The sequence below is a fragment of the Diachasmimorpha longicaudata genome, chromosome 16 (assembly GCF_034640455.1).
Source record: "Diachasmimorpha longicaudata isolate KC_UGA_2023 chromosome 16, iyDiaLong2, whole genome shotgun sequence".
NCBI lineage: Eukaryota > Metazoa > Arthropoda > Insecta > Hymenoptera > Braconidae > Diachasmimorpha > Diachasmimorpha longicaudata.
In genome coordinates, this window is record NC_087240.1 from 4,148,541 (window position 1) to 4,166,451 (window position 17,911).

General features: G+C 38.4%; 5 protein-coding genes across 8 annotated transcripts in view; 3 read left to right on the forward strand and 2 right to left on the reverse strand.

Annotated features, from left to right (window-relative positions):
- Window positions 1–396: 396 nt before the first annotated feature.
- On the forward strand, window positions 397–1,461 carry LOC135169890 (zinc finger protein 26-like). The gene has a single exon (XM_064135276.1). It carries the CDS (start codon window positions 397–399, stop codon window positions 1,459–1,461), a length of 1,065 nt encoding a protein of 354 aa, XP_063991346.1.
- Window positions 1,462–2,995: 1,534 nt separating this feature from the next.
- On the forward strand, window positions 2,996–3,748 carry LOC135169891 (zinc finger protein OZF-like). The gene has a single exon (XM_064135277.1). The coding sequence runs from the start codon at window positions 2,996–2,998 to the stop codon at window positions 3,746–3,748; it is 753 nt and encodes a 250-aa protein (XP_063991347.1).
- Window positions 3,749–4,298: 550 nt separating this feature from the next.
- LOC135170099 (F-box only protein 39-like) lies at window positions 4,299–9,018 on the reverse strand. The gene is made up of 6 exons (XM_064135617.1): window positions 8,827–9,018; window positions 8,422–8,654; window positions 7,866–8,030; window positions 7,580–7,806; window positions 7,339–7,497; window positions 4,299–4,864 (listed from the first exon to the last, which is right to left on the reverse strand). Exons 1-6 carry the CDS (start codon window positions 9,016–9,018, stop codon window positions 4,548–4,550), a joined length of 1,293 nt encoding a protein of 430 aa, XP_063991687.1. The 3' UTR covers window positions 4,299–4,547.
- LOC135170067 (protein cueball) overlaps window positions 7,697–17,911 on the forward strand; it is a 165,494-nt gene continuing 155,279 nt past the window's right edge. Inside the window, exon 1 of the mRNA XM_064135580.1 lies at window positions 7,697–7,833. Within this exon, the coding sequence (XP_063991650.1) occupies window positions 7,785–7,833 (49 nt within the window). The 5' untranslated portion in view covers window positions 7,697–7,784. The remainder of the gene's footprint in view (window positions 7,834–17,911) is intronic.
- Window positions 9,116–17,911, reverse strand: part of LOC135170051 (uncharacterized) — a 57,677-nt gene continuing 48,881 nt past the window's right edge. For 3 of the 4 annotated variants that reach the window (XM_064135550.1, XM_064135552.1, XM_064135551.1), the window contains exons 6-9: window positions 16,054–16,153; window positions 12,715–14,507; window positions 12,318–12,505; window positions 9,864–10,003 (exon numbers count right to left, since the gene is read on the reverse strand). In XM_064135550.1, coding sequence (XP_063991620.1) covers window positions 12,350–12,505; window positions 12,715–14,507; window positions 16,054–16,153 — 2,049 coding nt within the window. In that variant the 3' untranslated portion in view covers window positions 9,864–10,003; window positions 12,318–12,349. Of the gene's footprint in view, window positions 10,004–12,317; window positions 12,506–12,714; window positions 14,508–16,053; window positions 16,154–17,911 lie in introns of all 4 variants that reach the window. The other variant, XM_064135553.1, reaches the window with a different exon arrangement.

Consider the following 17,911-nt stretch of genomic DNA (forward strand, 5'->3'; position numbering starts at 1 on the left):
TTTTCATCTTGAAATTTGTTGAGATATTAATTAATATCAACTTAATTGCAAGAGGAGTAGGAGTGAAAAAATACTTCCGTTACGTACACCAGGAAATCACTTTCATATGCACTTTGTTCGATGATATTTCTATATTTATCATCAATTCAATATTTCTCGAGTAAAATAATTCATTTCTGCCGTTCAATTACTTCACGTGCATCAGTGAAGCACAACCGGTTCATCGGAAAGAACGAGGTAATGCCATTTTTATTAATTAAGTAGGCTAATTTAATTAATAAATTAAACCGTCCCCTGAATCAATTCTCCTCATGAAATTTGAAATACCAGACATAACCAACCCCCTCAATCACAGAATAAAAACCGGAAAAAAATATCTTATATTGCAGCGCGCCGATGCCCTACATCAAAGTGAAGCAGCTGAAAGACCTGCAGGAGACCCCTGCCGAGCAGCCGCTCATGCGGAACCTCCTGCTGATGGACGGTTACAAACTGAAGCTCACATGTAAAGTCTGCTCTGAGACATACTTCGGAGCCTCGACCGCTCCATCAGCCCGCGAATTCGCCCGAGTCCATCAGAATATCCACAGCCAGAAGTGCCCCATCTGCCCGAAAAGGTACCTTCGTAAAGAGAGCCTATTGGCCCATCTCTCCGACTCCCACAGAGGCGACTGTTTCTTCTGCGATCACTGCCCTCACGCTGTTCGTGACAAGCGCGTTCTGATAAAACACATGCAGCACAAGCACTCAAAGCTCATCAACAAGAATAACACAAGTGGTAAATGCAAAACCCTGAAGCAGCTTAGAAACCGACAAGTGGTTGTTTACCAAAATCGCTTGCCCCAGATGCCAGACACTAGCATGAAACGACTGAGGAACCGCGATGTTGTGGCGAGGGAGGAGAACTTTCTCTGTCAAGACTGTGGATACGTGACAAAAGACAAGGCCAAGTTGGACTATCACGCTGGTAGATACCACAAGCAGCAGAAATACCCGTGCAAGAAGTGCAAGAAGGTACTACTGACGCAGGAGGGCTTCGAGAAGCATGTGGAAAGCCACAAGCTTCCACCGAAGACATACACCTGCGACAAGTGTGGAAAAACATTTGCGGGAGCGTGGAATCTCAGGAAGCATATTCTGTCACACAGTGGAGTCAAACCGCAACAGTGTACAATTTGTAAAGGCCGATTTTCGTCGAGGAGCTCGTTGAGGCAACACTTGTTGACACACACGGGGAAGAGGCCGTATGAGTGTGATATCTGTGGCAAGACATTTGTGCAGAAGCCAGCTCTGACAGGACACCGCAGACAACACGGTGGAAAGCTACCACCCATGCCCAAAGTGTATATTGATTCTTTCATTAAGGAGGTCGCACCCAGTGCTATCAGTCATCTCTCGAAGACACCGGGGGAGCATAAGGATGATGAGGTGAACTTTGAAGATTTCAATGTCGAACATTAGTTTTAGTTGCCGGATTTTTAGAGACATTGACGGGATTCTTGAAGTGTTCAACTGAGGAATAAGTGCACAGAGAAAAGTTCCAGTCACAAAATCGCAAAATTTAATTTAATTTATATAAGTTGAAAATTGGACTTATGAGCTTTATTTAGTCACTAAAAAAATATATTTGCCAAATGCTGGTATTTTTTTTCTCAGTGTGTATTCTCGATTTTTATTCTATGAAAATATAAACCCAGAGATTTTTCATTTATTTTCTGCCAATTCTGTGCTGAATTTAATTAGTTGAAGTAATATGACAAAACAAGCAGTTCATTCCCTGCCTCGGATAGTCTCACCGGCTAAAGAAACTTCAAACTTATTCTCAATGATTTATAAGTCTGTTTGTTATTTGATGGAATGCCCTAATCAATAGAGTTTTGTAGAGACGAAGATACAATAATAAATTTGGAGGCTATTTCTAAGCAGACCATTAATTTTTCTCTTCATTCTACCCTTCCATTCCTCTTGAGCATCGCCCTCGATTGTAATGGGATTGGTCATTAACTTTTTTTACTCCAAAAATCAATACAATAAACTGTATCACCATTCATCAAATTTCATGGACTTCGCAACAGCCATTAGTCATTGATTTGTCATTAATTCTGAAGAAATGAAATAAAATGGTAATTTAATTGTTTCACTTGAGTACTCTGAACTACTAAAGACTATTAACTGTTATTCTCAATAGTTCCTAGGTACGTTTGTTGTTATAACGGGGTTTCCACTAAGAATTTTGTAAAGTAACCAATCTGTAATAAAGTTTACAAGCTTTCTTCAATGGACCGTAGTTTTATTTTCCTCTCACTAAAGATTATTTTGAGTTATACTCAATTAAATCTCCATATAAATCAATTCTGGGTAAATTACAAATTGAAAATTCTATTGTGTCGCCTGTATATTTCCCACTGCTAAAGAAAACCTTTCACGATTGTTTGAAACCATGTTTTTTATTGGAAAGCAAACAGAACTCTTCCGTGAAGATGAAGAAGTAATAATAAAGTTCAAGAGCTTTTCCACATTTACTGTATCTTTATTTCCCCTCACCGGATGCTCCTCATTATCTCGTTTATTCCGCTGGTTTAATTAATTCCCAGGTTTTATATTTTTCTAACGACACAGAAGAATTCCCCCTTTTTTTATTCCAGTCCTAAATTCGCAACATGGCATTCACTTCCATTTAATCCCATTCAGGAAAATCCAACTCCTTCAGTTGTTTTTATCCACTAAAATCCTCTTCTATTTTAGTACTTGAACAGGAGTTTCCATTCCTATTAATAAAATTTTGCAGGTCTAATTTTGAATGTCGACAAAGCTCAAAAAATCAAGACTACCTCCAAGCCCTCGCCCACTAATTCTCCACAACTCTGACTTCTCTCCCAAAATTTCTCCGATTTAACTCTCAGAAAATTTCAGATTCCCCCGAAAGCCTTCGCCGAAGAAAAATCCACGAACGGGTCACAAATGTTCCCACTGCAGTGCAGGCTTTCCCCACGTGATGAAGTTGGTGGAGCACCTGAAGAACACCCACAATGTAACACACGCCTTCAGCTGTGACGAGTGTGGAAAATCATTCAGAAGCCCAATGAACATAGCACGACACAAGATCATTCACTCTGGAGTGAAGAGATTCCACTGCGATTTGTGTGACTACAGCTGCCACCAGAAGACAAACCTAGAGTTCCACAAGAAGCGACACATGAGGGACTTCAGTTTCAAATGCAATCTCTGTGATAAGGCATTTTTGTTCAAGTGTGAGCTGCTGGCCCACGAGAACGTCCACAAGAACATCAAGGCATTCAGGTGTGAACAGTGTGGGGCTGCTTACACCCACAGGAAGAACCTTCTATTCCACGAGAGACAATACCACGGGGACAATAGGAGCAGTGGATCCGCCCAGAAGAAGCCCTCGAAGGTCCTCTGTGCGACCTGCGGCATGAAATTGTCCAGCAGAAGTTCCCTGAGAGCTCACGAGACTATTCACACAGGCGAGAAGAAGGAAATCTGCGATATTTGCAACAAGAGATTCGCCACGAAGTCAGGTTTAGTCGTCCACAGGAGGATTCACACCGGGGAAAAACCATACAATTGCGATCAATGCAGCAGAAAATTTGCCCAGAAAACCTCTCTCATAATTCACCTGAGGTACCACAACAACGACCGACCTTATTCCTGCACGAGATGTGGCAAAGGATTTGTTTCCAGGACTCATCTGACTAGTCACGTAATCAAGATTCATGGAGTGGTTTGAGAAGACAAGGGGAGACGTCATCCAAAGAGGGAGAATTCATTGTCTAATTAAGTTCTTTGGGTTGTATTTCCGCTGTTTCTAATTAATTTCATTCGCCCAGGCATTGGGGAGTCCTGTGGCAACTGTACATTCAATCCAGAAATTTCATTCTGGCAGTTAATTGCATTTATAACCTGAGGATTCGATAACAGAGTCTCTACTCTACTATTGATTGCATGAACAACCTGAGCATCAAGTTTAACTTCCATTATTATTTCTGGTGATGGATTGGTTCATTATTTCAGATTTAATTATATTTGTTAGGTACGTAATTTTGATGGAATACCATTTCGTGGTTAATCCACGATTTTCAGAGGACTAAATATCGACAATCTGTTTTACGTCGCTTAAAAATTGTTTAATTAACCCAGAAATTGGAGTTGAAGCTGGGGATTAATTATTGATGATAAATAGTTACAGTAATAATCAATTAGCGAATTGTTGATCAACGATGCTGCTACAATTTGAAGATATTAATTGAAATTTTGCATTTATGCCAAATAAAATTCGATAAAGCGTTCTGAATGCCAGGAGTGATTCTATCAATTACAGAGGACGTGGAGGTAAATTTGGATTTATATTTTCAGTAATGGATTGATGCATTTCAGCATTCATTACGTGATTTCAATTAAACGACCTTTTGCGTTATGTCAATCATTTGCAGAAGACTAAAGATTTTTATGCCTGTTCACATAAAAATTGACTGATTGAACCATTGAGCTCTTTGCTGGAGATTTATTGTTAATATTGTATAAATCTGTTAATAATAAAAAATCGAGTTGCCAGGGTGTTGAACTTCAAAATTCACACCCTGATCTCTCAATTCCCGATTGAATCTGTAGCAAATATCACTCAAAATTTCCCTATTCTGCATGTTAACACGTCTGGGTCTCACATGAATCGTTTTGAATCGAGTTATACGTTCACTTTGGAGTTTGAGTATTTCGCTGAGTGTATCCAGACTTCTAATGATTCCATCGTAACGCAGTGTGGTCAGAAGTTTGCATCGTTGCAACATTGACACAAGCAAATCATCCAGTTCCTCACGGTTATTCCGGAGTTGAAGTATTACTTCAGCTAAAAAAGGAAAAATCTTACCTTTAGTGATGGCTTCTCCGAGTAATTAATTATTCGAACTCGAGGGTTTTATCGACAGTTCCGTGATGGCGGAACTCAATCGCCCAGATGCTGATTTAATTAACACATTAATTAAACTACGATTATCGGAGGGTGTTTACTCGTTCAGTTATGCAATTACTAGAGTAATCAGAGTTTCAGGGGAAAATTGTAAAGATTTCATCTTAAATCACTTCTTCCCACGATTTTTAATTTTCAATTAATTTTATGAAATTTCATTTTGACGATTTTAACAGTAATCACTGAATTATTTGTCCTCTGAGTCTCCACTGTTCAACAAAAAAATGCCCTGTCGATTTTCAGGAGAATATGTCTAACTTTAGAGAATTTATAACCAACTTTCGCTACAGAATTATCAGACTCAGAGTAATTATGGTGTCCAACATCCCCAACACTTTGGTATATGTCTCCAAAAACCACTGAGATGCTCCACGAACGACGCGATCGATTGTTCTGGATGGAGTTCTAATTCTCACGATCATTGTCTTTCATTTAGCACTTCCTAGACCCTACTTATATCACTCGCGCACTACTTAACTACTCGGATTCTATTAACTGGCAATTAGATGTCAAATTGAGGGATTAATCGTGAGATTGTGAATAATTGTCGATCGATTCGGAGGATCTATTTCCTCAGCCCGCGAACACACCACTAGTTGCTGCGTCACTACCGGCCATCTTGTGCACAACAGGGTGCCCCCCCACTCTGACGACTCATTATAACGCCGGCCGGCCAGCGAGGAGCATCACCTATTTCCCCCCGTCGTGTTTATCGTTAAATAATTGAAAATAATCTTTATTAAGTAATAAATCATATATTATTCATTAGTAAACAGTACTCTGAGTGATCTAATCCATAAAATAATTGTTTTTTGAGTCAAAAATCGGGTTGTTTTGTCTCGTGTGTATCGGCGTCATTGTTCGGTGATTCCGCGAACCCGCGACGTGTTTACCGTTGAGATACCCAAGGTAAATCTCCATAATACATTAAAATAATAGCACGTACAGTGAATATCCCACGATTTTATTAATAGATTTTTGATGAAACATATTCCAAATATTTATATTAATTTTCATGGAAAAAAAAATCGATTTTATTTTTCATAATTTATCAAATTATTTTTCATTAATTCAACCGTCCAGCGATGAATCCAAATAAATTTTATTGACTGATCAAAATTTTTAAGCATACAAAAACCAAAAAACTACATTTCTAGAGTCGGTCTGTAAACAGTCCCATTTTTTTTGGTCTAAAAATATCATGAGAACAATTTCGGTAATTAATTCCCTCAGTTTCCATAATCCCTTTGTTCTCGATAGCGTCCCCCCGTCCGCCATTTTATCTAGAGCCCCCCCACCCCCGCGTACATCCAACATGGCGTTGGCCGGCCGGCGAGTAGTTCCCGCGTTGTTTTCGCGAGTCGTGTTTAGGGTTTAATAAATCGCGAAAAGTACCGATAGACTCGCGATTAATGTGCTTTCCTCGTTAAATAAGGCAATGAGTGATCTAATACGTAAAATAATTGTGTTGTGAGTGAAAATTGTGATATTTTGTGTCCTCTACATCCGTGTGTTGTGTTCAGCCGTTTCCGCTGCCCCGAGTGCTTGTGTACTGTTGAAATAACCGAGGTAAATCTTCATAATCGATTGGAATATCCATATCTAGAGCCAATATCCCTTAACTTCTTTGGATCTTTACGTGATGTGCGGTAAAAATTGGTGCATTGAACGATCAAATTAAACTATCAATAATTGAAGTATTGAACATGATAGATCATGATGATTATTCGCGCATTCGTGTGTCCAACGCCCTGTTCCCTCTGCCTAGTCGGCGATTTGTTTTGTTTGCTGGTTCCGAGAACTCGAGGCCGTGTTTACGGTTGGACTGCCTGACGAATATTCTCAAACTCGGGTAGTATTATTACATCAGCAGCGAGTAACACTTGAGTTCGATAATTATCGTATATATAACTCGGGAATAAAACTTGGAGAAATTTTTCTAAAATCTCAACGAGAATATTTTTGTCTTTGGGAGCTTTTGTGCAGAATTGACGTCATTTTTTAATTACCAAAAATTAATTTATATTTTGAAAAATCATCTCAATAATTGGGCATCTGAAGGCGAAAGAGTCATTAATTTAAATACAGTGAAAGACACTCGAGTTCGATAATTACTTTTTCACTCAAAAATAAAATCTATAATTATGAGATATTTTTTAGAGATCAACCAGAATATTTTTGTTTATGAGAGCTTTTGTTGAGAATTAAATTCAGTTTTTAATTTCCAAAATTAAATTTATATTTTTAAAAAATCTTCTCAATACTTGTGAAGCCGAAGCACCATAAGAAGGACACTTTCAGAGTTTAAAGCTTTCCCATTTTCTAAAACTTGAATCTAAACGTTCTATCTTTACCTAAAGTACTGGAGTAATACGTGACCAGTAGTCCAACAGTACTTCTGAAGTTTCTCGATCTACTCTGGTCCCAAACGTGTCCACTGTACATCTGAAATTTGGCCATTGGTACACTCGGTTGCAGGAGATAAGACATGTCCTCGAAGTGTGAAATATTGACTGAATGAATAGGAAGGGATTAGTGAATTAATTCAGTGGCTTCCAGTTGCAAGGAATGGACACACCGAGTGATACTGAATACCTATGTTGAAAGAGACAGTTAATTGGGGACAAGCGGAGACAAGGGTCTGCCAGGCTGAATCATCGATTGTGTGGTGTCGTTGATCTGTGTTTGTGATTGAAATGTGAAGTGTCCTGAGGGAATTCGGAGCACTATTCGCCAGTGTAAGGAGACATTGGCTGGAGATTGATGGATAATCGACTTGGAGGTTGGTGAGAGCGTCGAGATGACCGAGATGCCTTTGATATCTGTTGATACAAGGCTCTCCATCACTGGTGAGTCGTTATGAATTTTATTCAGTTATTACTTTGAACTGTTGTGCGGAATTTGCCAGTTTTTAAATGCCCCTCTGAGGTCTAGGGACCTCAGACTATTCGCGGAGGACACGGTCACTGCTCGCAGAAGCTTTGATACGTCTGTCACACCCAGATTCGAATTAATAAGGCTTAGGGTTTCCAAACTGCCCTGACTCCTAGAATTTTTGGGAGTTTCGAGAGTAGATTATTCGGTCAAATTTTTATTCGCTATTAAATTTAATTAGAATTATTGTTTGCTTTGGAGAGTTGCGTTCGATAAAAACAGATAAAGATATTGATCAGAGAGATGTTTAGAATCACAGTTGAATTTTTCAGCTCTTTTCTAAATTTAGTACAAATTCCAGAGACTTAAAAGTTAACTGTAATTGTCATGAATTTTTCTCGGTCTAATTGTTTTTGGAAAAAATCTATAAAAACGTGCATCTCTCTCCGGATAAAATCAGTGTATTTTCAAATTAATTTCTGAAACCCTTAAGTAGACATTGACAAGCTCAATTGTCCCTTGTATATGTTCTTCTTCGTAAAAATCTTAAACAAGTTTATTACCCTATAAAACGATTCAGGGCGTACAATATCTTCCCTCGATAATTCCAGTTACTTCCGAAGTACCAATTCGTCAAAATAAATTCCTTCAACTGAACTTGTTTCGCTTTTAAAACGATTAGAAAGTCCACTCCCTCCTGTGCCTTCACATGCACATAATTTTTAGTTTCTTTCGATATGATGTAGGGCCTGGACCAGGCCAGTTCCAAACTTCGCATGTGCTCCCCATACTTTTTCTAAAATTAACTCGAAATATTTGTTTATAATTTTGGCTATAATCATTAGCATCATTTGATACGTTTATTGCCGTACGACATTAGTACTTTATGTTATTGGGTTTGATAACATAAATTGATATTATTATGTCTACTTTAGCGATATTTAAAATAGGTAAATAAGTCGTATTACAGCTAATAGAGTTGCCTGGGGGAATCCACTCGTTAGATCCCTGTCAATGAGTATCGTAACTGATCTCCACAAGGCTGGAGCTTCCAAACCTCTCCTCCATACCTGACAAACTCCACTGACATTGAATCGATCTTCGCAGGTCAAATTACGAAAAATTCTTATCAATATCAGCTCTGGCAGCTGATCCCACATCTCCTGTCACTCCTCATCCTCTTATCCCCTTGGTTGGTGTATTCAATCTATCGTAAAGCCACATGGAGGATAATACACAAAAAGATGAAACAATTAGTACATAACATATGACATTTATTCATTTGTATTTCTTCATTTTTTTTTCTCAAATGATTTTTTTTGTTTTTTTTTTCCGCTTCGATAGGATTTTTTTTCGGTTATGCCTATGTGGTATGTGCGGGATGACTTTGAAATCTATGTTTCATTAAATTTTTTTAATTATACAATATTCAGCTGGTTTTGTTTTCGATTAGGGACTCGGATATTATTTTTTATACTGTTTTTCTCGAAATTGTTTAGTGTCTGTTCATTTTATAAAGTGCACGAGTACAACAGTGTCCTTTTATTAATATTTTTCATTATTTTCTCTTTTATCTTAAAACAATTATTAATTAGATACAACACTGAATATTCTCTGGACACATTAAATCGTGAGAACGTAATATATGTACATAAAGTTTATTTATCTTAACGGCGAATACAAATATATTAGGGGAGGGAGGGGCAGAGCTCGTTAATCCCTGTGATAAAATTAGGGATCGATGGGGATGTTCATCGTTCCTGTCAATGCAACTATGTTCGTGTTCCCTTTTTAATGTATTCAATTAACTTGAATTTTAACAGATTAACGACTTAATTTCACGACGGTTGAGGGAACAGGGGATAAACAATTGTTGCTAGGCTGATAAACAAATGGTATTCAAAGTTTCTCAGTAATTGATAATTTAGTCAGTGATAACGTACAAATGGAAATATCCCAGTTTGGTTGAATGATTGAGTCCAGTGGAAGTTTCGTAGAATAATCAATTCATTTTATCGTGTGATTTGACTTTTGATTTACTTTGGTGTGCTCCACACTGTTGCTAGTTGACTTTGTGGGACTTGTGGTGCTGTTAGTTGATTGTGACACTGTCGAGTAAGTGGCTTGAGTCGATGGTACTAGATTCTGAAACAATCCAAGTTAAATTGCCTTAAATTAGATAGATTAATTAATTTATTAATTTTAACTCGATTAATTTGATTTTAGTTGAGAACTTGATAGAGATCTGGTCAGGAGGGAATTGCAGATAAAAAAAATAGTGCAGGTGGAATTTATTTGATAGAAAAGAAAATTTCTTTCGGAATCAAATATTTGATTAATATTTTGCTTGTTATTTCAAGATTAAGAAACTTTGAAAATCCTAATAAAATCCACAGTCTTTCACTGTGTCAAACATTACCGAAAATTTTTCAACAATTCTCCAGTCGAAAAATTCACTTCTCCAACATGTCTCGGGGGGGATTTTTATTGAATAAACTTGGCGAATCGATCCCCAAGGATTTTCCACCAAAGTTTTCCTACGTGGTCTGAATGAAATCCTGGAAGTGGAGTGAAGTAGGCTGGACTGGGTGGTGAGTGGGATGAGGATGAGGGAAGTCGAAGGCAGGAAAAGTCAGTGTAGAGATGGAGAAGTGGACTCATCGTTGAGGGAACTTGGACGTCACTCGTTTGCCTTCAACTTTTGCAATCGGCGACTGACATTTTTTTTTTCTCAGTTGATTTTTACTCAACCTCTTCGTATTTTTATACTCTGGGGACACATAACCTCGGATCATAGTTTGATTTTTTTTTTGCCAAGATGAGTTATCGAACGCGTTTCAAAAAGCCGATGACGAGTCTCGAATATTGCTATCTCACCAATGGAAATCCTTGTGGTGCAAAAGTTTGCACGATTTTTCACGTGTCGAAGCACTCTGCACTTTCTTTTTATCATTCACTCTTTTTTTTACTCCTCCCTCTCACCCCCCGGGTTCGGGATTTTTTTCTCTCTCTTTTTTTTTGCAATTACGGGTCTTGCGATGGAAAATGCGGAGGTAGAGTTGGAGAATTGGGTTGAGAGGGGGGGAGGGGGTCATGATCGACCACCCGTTGCTTCAGGAATGGCGTAGCTGGTTCTAATTGCGTTCGCAGTTTCCAAACTGGCAAAGTTTTTTCGTTATTTACGCAAACGATGGTATGAAAACTCGGTTGAAAATCGTACGATTTACTATTTTTCTTTTTCGCTGAATTTTTTTTTTTTTCGTTTCATTTAAAGGCACCATTTTTCATCAGTCGAGGCCGATAAAAATTGTCAATTTGTCCTGCAGGAAAGTTAGAACCAAAATGGACCGGCTTTGCTTACTCGAATTATATTTTTTTACACTGTTTGAATATTTTTTTTAGTGTTTGAAATGGGTCTGGATTTTTTCATATTGGGTTGTTAAATCATCAGTTATCAAAGATTTAATGAACTCCATTTTTTCCGGACTATAGCCTCCACTTACAGTGACTGTTATTTTTTATTGAAGGAATACCCTGAGGGGAAATGAAAATTGTGCCATCAGTTAACTCGATGGAATTTCCGCACGAAAACATGGCAGGGCTATTCATTTAGCTCCATTAGTTCCCTTCCAACTCTAAAAATGAAAAAAAAACTCAATTTCCAACTAAAATTTTTGTTTTACAAATTTCCGGAGTGGGTAGTGTAATAGAGTGAATTTATTCGTGGTACACCCCAACAGAAATTTCTCCGATTCTCCAGAAATGAATTCTCTTGACACCCTCCGAATCTCATACAACAATTAATTGAATATGTACCGTTTAATTTCCAAACTTTGCAATTATTCGTAGAATTTCCTAAAAAAATTTCACTCCTATAATCCCTCGTTCTTCATAACTTAATTAAGCGAAAGAATTTCCCAAGTTTTAAATCCCTCAACTCCTCTATTTTTATGAAAGATTTATTAGTCTATCTATATTAATTTCTGAGATATTCGTAAAAAACGGATTAATTCCAAATTCGGGTATCCTGGGCCTCCCAGGGCATTTCACCTAATTTAATTAAAACAAAAAAATAATCTCTCAAGTGTTAAATCCCACGAACTCAAACTTTTCCGTAAATCTCAAGCGAAAAATACGGTTGTGTCAGTTATACACTTATAAAACTGGGAAAAACTCACCGATCCACTCGGCGATACTTCCCTCCACAAACTTTTATTTACAATATCCCGTTCTACCCTGACTCTCTCCCTCTCATGCCTCCCCTTCCCTCCCCTCCTTTAACTTTTAGAAACGAGTTTTACCCGCGGTAACTCGACAAGGTGCACCGGGGCGTTTGTACAATTCTCGTGGGAGTAAAAAATGAAGAAAGAAATGTAGTCTAGATAAAGATAAAGAAACGGAAAAATGAAGAAAAAAAAAAAGAAATAAATAAATAAGGACAAAGTATAAAAACTAAAACCTCATTCGAGCCAAGGAAGTAGCCATTCGTCCTTAACTCTGGGCCCATTCACTCTGGCAACAAGCCGTTGCTACTAGTTTCTGAAGGCTTCCCAAGCTTTCCAAGAGACTGAGTTGTCCCATGAGTTTCGTTAAATTTTCCGTGGAGTGTCTTTCCAACCGGAAGTGCTGGAGTAAAACGTGCAAACCCTGGAGGAAGATAGTTTTAAGGAATGTCTACCTCTACTGATATAACTTGGTTCAGTGGAACTTGAAAAACTAGGGATAGAAAGATGGGTCAAAGGAGTGACTGACGAATGAAAAGTAGCGACGTTTGAACTTCACTCAGACTTGACACTTGACAATTGTGGACTAGAAATAAAATATGAATATTTAAAATAATTCAATGAAATACTTACATTCTCGTTGTGCCTCAGCTCCTCGAGTTGATTTTCAAGTACATCCGTTCTGTTGATGTTCTGTCTCTCCTGTCTTTTGAAATTTGTGCTTTTGATCCAACGTCCCAATGGATTGTCCTGTCTCGCTAACATCTGACTGGCAGGATCATCCCTGTCAACACTACTGTCCGATCGATCAACAGTCTCTTCAATGTCATTCTTCCTCCACTCGTTGCCGGAAAATCTGGGGGGAGTAACTGCTGACATAGCAATAAAAGCATTTCTCGCTTTATTATTACCATCCAAATTTCCACCAGGTTTAGCTACAGGTCCAGCATTGACCTTGTGATATGAAAATTGCTTCCATCTTGGTGTCCAAGTGGATGATTGACTGGGCTTTCCAAATTGAACGTTCCAATCAGTCAATTTTCCCATCTCCAAACTATCACCCCAGGTGGTCTTGTCCTCGGGTGATCCCCAGGAGGTCTTACCTCCTATCTTCCATGCTCCCGAGACATCCCTCTGCGGAAGACTTGTGGCTTTATCCATCTCGTTGCTTTCAGACTTGTCTTTTTGGGATTTATCGTCTTTATCAAGCATTCTGTTCTGCTTATCTAGACCCAACTTTCTCACAAGTTCAGCGTTAGGGTTGTATGTCTTTCCATTCTTGTCCTTGGGCCAGGGTTTCGCACCTGATAATTTGAAGGGCCACGTAGCTGGATCTGATGTCAAACTATTCCAAGTTTTCATGGTGAGTTTTGGCAGGACAACGGCTTTTGTTGGCTCCGAAGCCTTCCAAGATTTCATTCCACTTCTGGTTAGAGAATTGTCTTTGTTGGATCTTGTCTTAGTTGTTTCATTAATTTCATGATGTTTGGTGAGTGTCAATGGAGCTGATGGATTTCTGAATATTTTACTTCGTTGCTCGGTAATCAGACCCCAGGGTGTATCGACACTCCTGTCAGACGACCACTGGGCACCAAATTTATTGTATAACCTTTGATTACCAATAGCCTCATCATCCACTTGAATGATTGGACGCCATACTGACCATGGTTTAGATCGATATCTGCCAAAATTCTGTCTACTCTCGTCATAATAACCCTCCATCGATCTAGACGGCTCGTAACCCGAGTATCCCCATGATTTACCGAACAAGCCTTGATGACGTTGATAGTCAACGTCCGGATAAGTATCTTCGTAATCCTCTATACTGTCATCACCAAAATCCCTGATCCTGTTGATGTAATGGTGATATCGATCGTACCTGTCTGTGACCCTTGGCCTTTGATAACTACGCTCCGGAAGATCGTAATCAAGTACGTGAGAGCCTGTGTTAGTTGGCATATCGTAATTGGATGCCGAGTCATGTTGATTCAAGGGTGAGCCCTTCTCGTGGGTGTTTACTTTACCAAAGTGAAACTTTCGGGTATAATCCATACGCATTCTATCATTTGAATATTTGTCGTGATGATCCGGTAATTTTGGAGATTTTGGGTAGTGAAGTTTGGATATATTTGTTGGCTCCTTACGATTAGCTGACCAATCAGGACCGAAGAGACGTTCAGCTACTAATCTCCAGTGGGTTTCTGATTTTGGTTGAATTGTCTGGGTGGTTAGAATTGGCAGAGGGGAAGTGGTAGTTTGTTGGTGATGTGGCTTCTTCTTCTTTTTTTTCTTCTTCTTGGGCTTCTTTGGTGGTGGTTTTTGGTTGGTGGGATGAGGGGATAGGGTTGTAAAGAGGGGAAAATCAGCGGGGTAGCCTCGCTTTCGAGAGTCCAGTGAGGATATATCTGTATCGTCATCGGGATCCTCTGGAAATTTGACGTTGAAATCATGTTCAATTATATTTTAGGAACTTTAATGTTATTTTAGTATTAAAGGAAAGAATTTCAAGAGTCAATGTAATGGTGACCCGGACAAGTTAAATTAAGGAATCAGCTAATTATTATAGATTGATGTATTTTTGGTATTTTTGGTGTTCTTCAGTATCAATTCTGAACAGTGTCACATAAATGTCATCTATTTTCATTCCAACCAATTGTCGTTCATATTTTTATCTCTTTGCCATCGTAAAAGTGGAATACTTGGAGGGAATATTCTATAATTTATTCAAGGGAATTTTCAATGCTCAAGTGATGGAAAAACCAGATGGAAGAAAGCTTTAGTGGATGGGTAACAGCAGTTGCTGTTCGCTATGGACGGCTAATCACGACGTTCTGCCGCATAGCAGAAAGGTAATTAAGGTACAAAATGGCAACGTGTGACTGTATAAGTACCAGAGCAAGTGACGTTGCTGGGAAATTGGTGGAACAATTGTTGGGCTAATAATCTCGGGCTCTGGGTGCTTTACATGGTGAGGCTCAGTTTCTGGGTAACCATTTTAGCCTCGACGTCCCTTTCAACTTGTACATTCACCACCCACAACTATCAATTTCCATAGTTGTAGGGGGGATGGGGGTGGGGGAGAAGGAGGAGGAAGGACGAAGGGTTGTAAAGGCTTTGACGTTGATCCGCTGGTCTCTGTGTTTACTACTAGTTGGATTATTCCGTTCTGGGTGAAGTACGTTAATGTAATTTAATGAATTATCTCATGTGTGTGGTGCATTCAATGAAGAGAAATAGAAATTTGCGGCAAGTGAGATCTGAGTAATTCCATTTAACTGGTAATTGCAGAATATCTGGGGATATTTAATGAGAAGGTGAACTATTTAATCTGCAGTAAGTAGTTAAGTTTTTTATGAAGGTAGTAATGGGAAAATTTAATCTTACTTTGAAAGATAATCAACAGCTTGTTAACTATGAGATTATACGGTGATCATTGACCTCAACTAGAAATTATTCAGACATTTTTAAAATGATTTTACACATTTTTTTGTTAGAAAGTCTTTCTCTCTCGTTAGGAAATTCTTAGAAATTCTCCTCTCAACGACAGGTTTTTCTTTTGTCACATAAACTTCGAAATTTAAATAAATTTTAAACAATGTTTTGAGAGTACTGTAAACATTTTTCCAATTACTATGATAAATATTCCAAAAATTAATTCTCTCAAAGGTACATCTGAACGAAAAAAAAATTGCAAATATTTATCGCATAACAAAGACATTCCAATACGTTAATTACATGGAGATTAAATGAAAGCTTTTGTGTTTAGCTTTCAACGTTCAAAAGAATTTCAATGAACAAAAAAAAAGGCTACAATTCCTGGATAAATTTAATCCGTTGAAAATTCCAGAAAACTAACATCTGAATTCCATTTAGTGCAGATATTTCTAGAGTTCCAGTGTCATAAACAAGCTTCCCCCCCCCCACTCTCAGAATCTCGTTAATCAATAATATCATCCACCTCCATTTACTCACTCATAGTCAGTAGTCGGTGCGCTCGTTCCCACCGTTCTGGATTCTTAGCAAGCCTCACCAGCAGCTTCATCAAGCTCTCAGCTTGTACCCACTCCTCCCCCTGGTCAACAGAGCATAGAAACATACTTCAGTCAAACTAGTATCCAACAGTACTGCACAAGTACGATGGATTGTGGGTGATTCAAAGGGATAGGGGAATAGGTTGAGTAAGAGAGATGGAAAATGGCTTGGTGAGTGTGGAGAACCATGTCTTGAATTGTACACACATCACCTCGTTCACGAGCTAGAGTTACTGAAGGGATAGGGGGAGGGAAACTTGGACAATATAAGCCGAAGCTGGTGCACGTAGTCTCGATCAGGGTCGACAGAAGGGACTGAACGTGCTCGCGTTAACGATGACAAATGAGAGGGATACTCTTCAGGGATAACAGAGGTAGATAAGGATTACATGACTGTGTGAGCAGTTGAAAATGGTGGTGAGGGGGTGGAGGGGTGGGATTTTTTTTTTTCATAGGTTTCTTGAGGAATAATCTTTTTAATATCTAGGACGATGTAGTTTGAATAGAAATGTTTAAACATTCGGTTGTTTCTGATTTACCATAGTGTGATAATGAATCGATAAAAAACGAGAAGGGAAAAGTCTGAGATATTACTGTACAACAAAATGCTAGACTACTGGAATGGGTTTTACTCATATATAATTATTACTATCCATACTTATAGGTCTATCATTTTTTATTTGAGCTTAAATGAAAAATGATTGATAGATTTAAAAAAAAAATTCAGTTTATTTTATTGGGCCTTCGTTTATTTTTTACTGTGTCCACTATATGAACTGCCAGATTTTTCTCTACATGTTGAAAAATTTGAGAGATGCGACTGGATCAATTTGATTGATATTAAAGTTGTGAGGGCCAGTTTCGATAAATGATTGACAAATGACTGTTGTAAAAAAGCAATGAGAAAACTAAAGAATCTTTAAAAAAAGTGAAATTAGCGCTCGTTTTTCCAAATTCAGCACTGTGTGAAGATTAATCGATAAGATCACCAGATTAGACAGGGATGGATGGATTACACTCGTTCAATGGTTTTCCGATAAATTCTAATAAACAAGAAAAAACAACACGAGTGTAAGGGGTGTGTTTTATCATTTTAGTGGAGAATGAAGTTCCAATTTGTTAATTCAATTGTTGAATATCTCGGTAATGTAAAAAAATCTGGAAAAAAATGGTAAAATCAGCAACTCGTTTTTCCTAATTCAGCAATGTGCGAGAATAAATCGATAAGATCGTAAGATTCGACAGGGACTGATGGATTACACTCGCTCAATAGTTCCCCGATAAATTCCAACTAACGAAAAAAAAATAAAAATAAAATAGGAGGATGAAGGGCCCTCTGAAAACCCGGTCATCCTCTGGAGTCTGGCAGTTTCAGCAGGTGACGGATCGATTGCCAACGACACTTGCCCACTTTATTTCACCCATTTTTTCCCCACCCCCTTGTTTTTCATTTCTATCCGGTTTTATGGTATGATTTCCCGTGAGATATTTATCGTCACAGTACAGCGAAGGGAGAAAGTTAATATCGGTTGATGTTGAGGTTTAAATGTTTTCCTGTGATCTAGATATAGTGAGTTTGAGGGTAGAGGAAAATCCAGTGACATAGAAGACATTTCGGCAGTTCGCCAGGAAATTGACTCGTGAATAGATGGAAGGGGGAAGGCAAATCCTCCTCTTTGATACCTTCTACTTTGTCATGTGAACGAGGGGATTCACATCGGGATGATAAAGTGTAATGGCTGGAGGTCTTTGGGAATATTTTGAGTTATTTTTTGCCTCAGAATATTTACCAAGAAATA

Excerpts from the sequence above, each read along its gene's own strand:
- LOC135170099 (XM_064135617.1), bottom strand. The coding sequence starts at position 9,018 with ATGTGGGATCAGCTGCCAGAGCTGATATTGATAAGAATTTTTCGTAAT. Across the intron at positions 8,655-8,826 it reads CCCAGGCAACTCTATTAGCT|AAAAAGTATGGGGAGCACAT; the intron begins GTAATACGACTT and ends AGTTAATTTTAG. Across the intron at positions 7,807-7,865 it reads ATTCCGCACAACAGTTCAAA|ATATCAAAGGCATCTCGGTC; the intron begins GTAATAACTGAA and ends TTGTATCAACAG.
- LOC135169890 (XM_064135276.1), top strand. The coding sequence starts at position 397 with ATGCCCTACATCAAAGTGAAGCAGCTGAAAGACCTGCAGGAGACCCCT.
- LOC135169891 (XM_064135277.1), top strand. The coding sequence starts at position 2,996 with ATGAAGTTGGTGGAGCACCTGAAGAACACCCACAATGTAACACACGCC.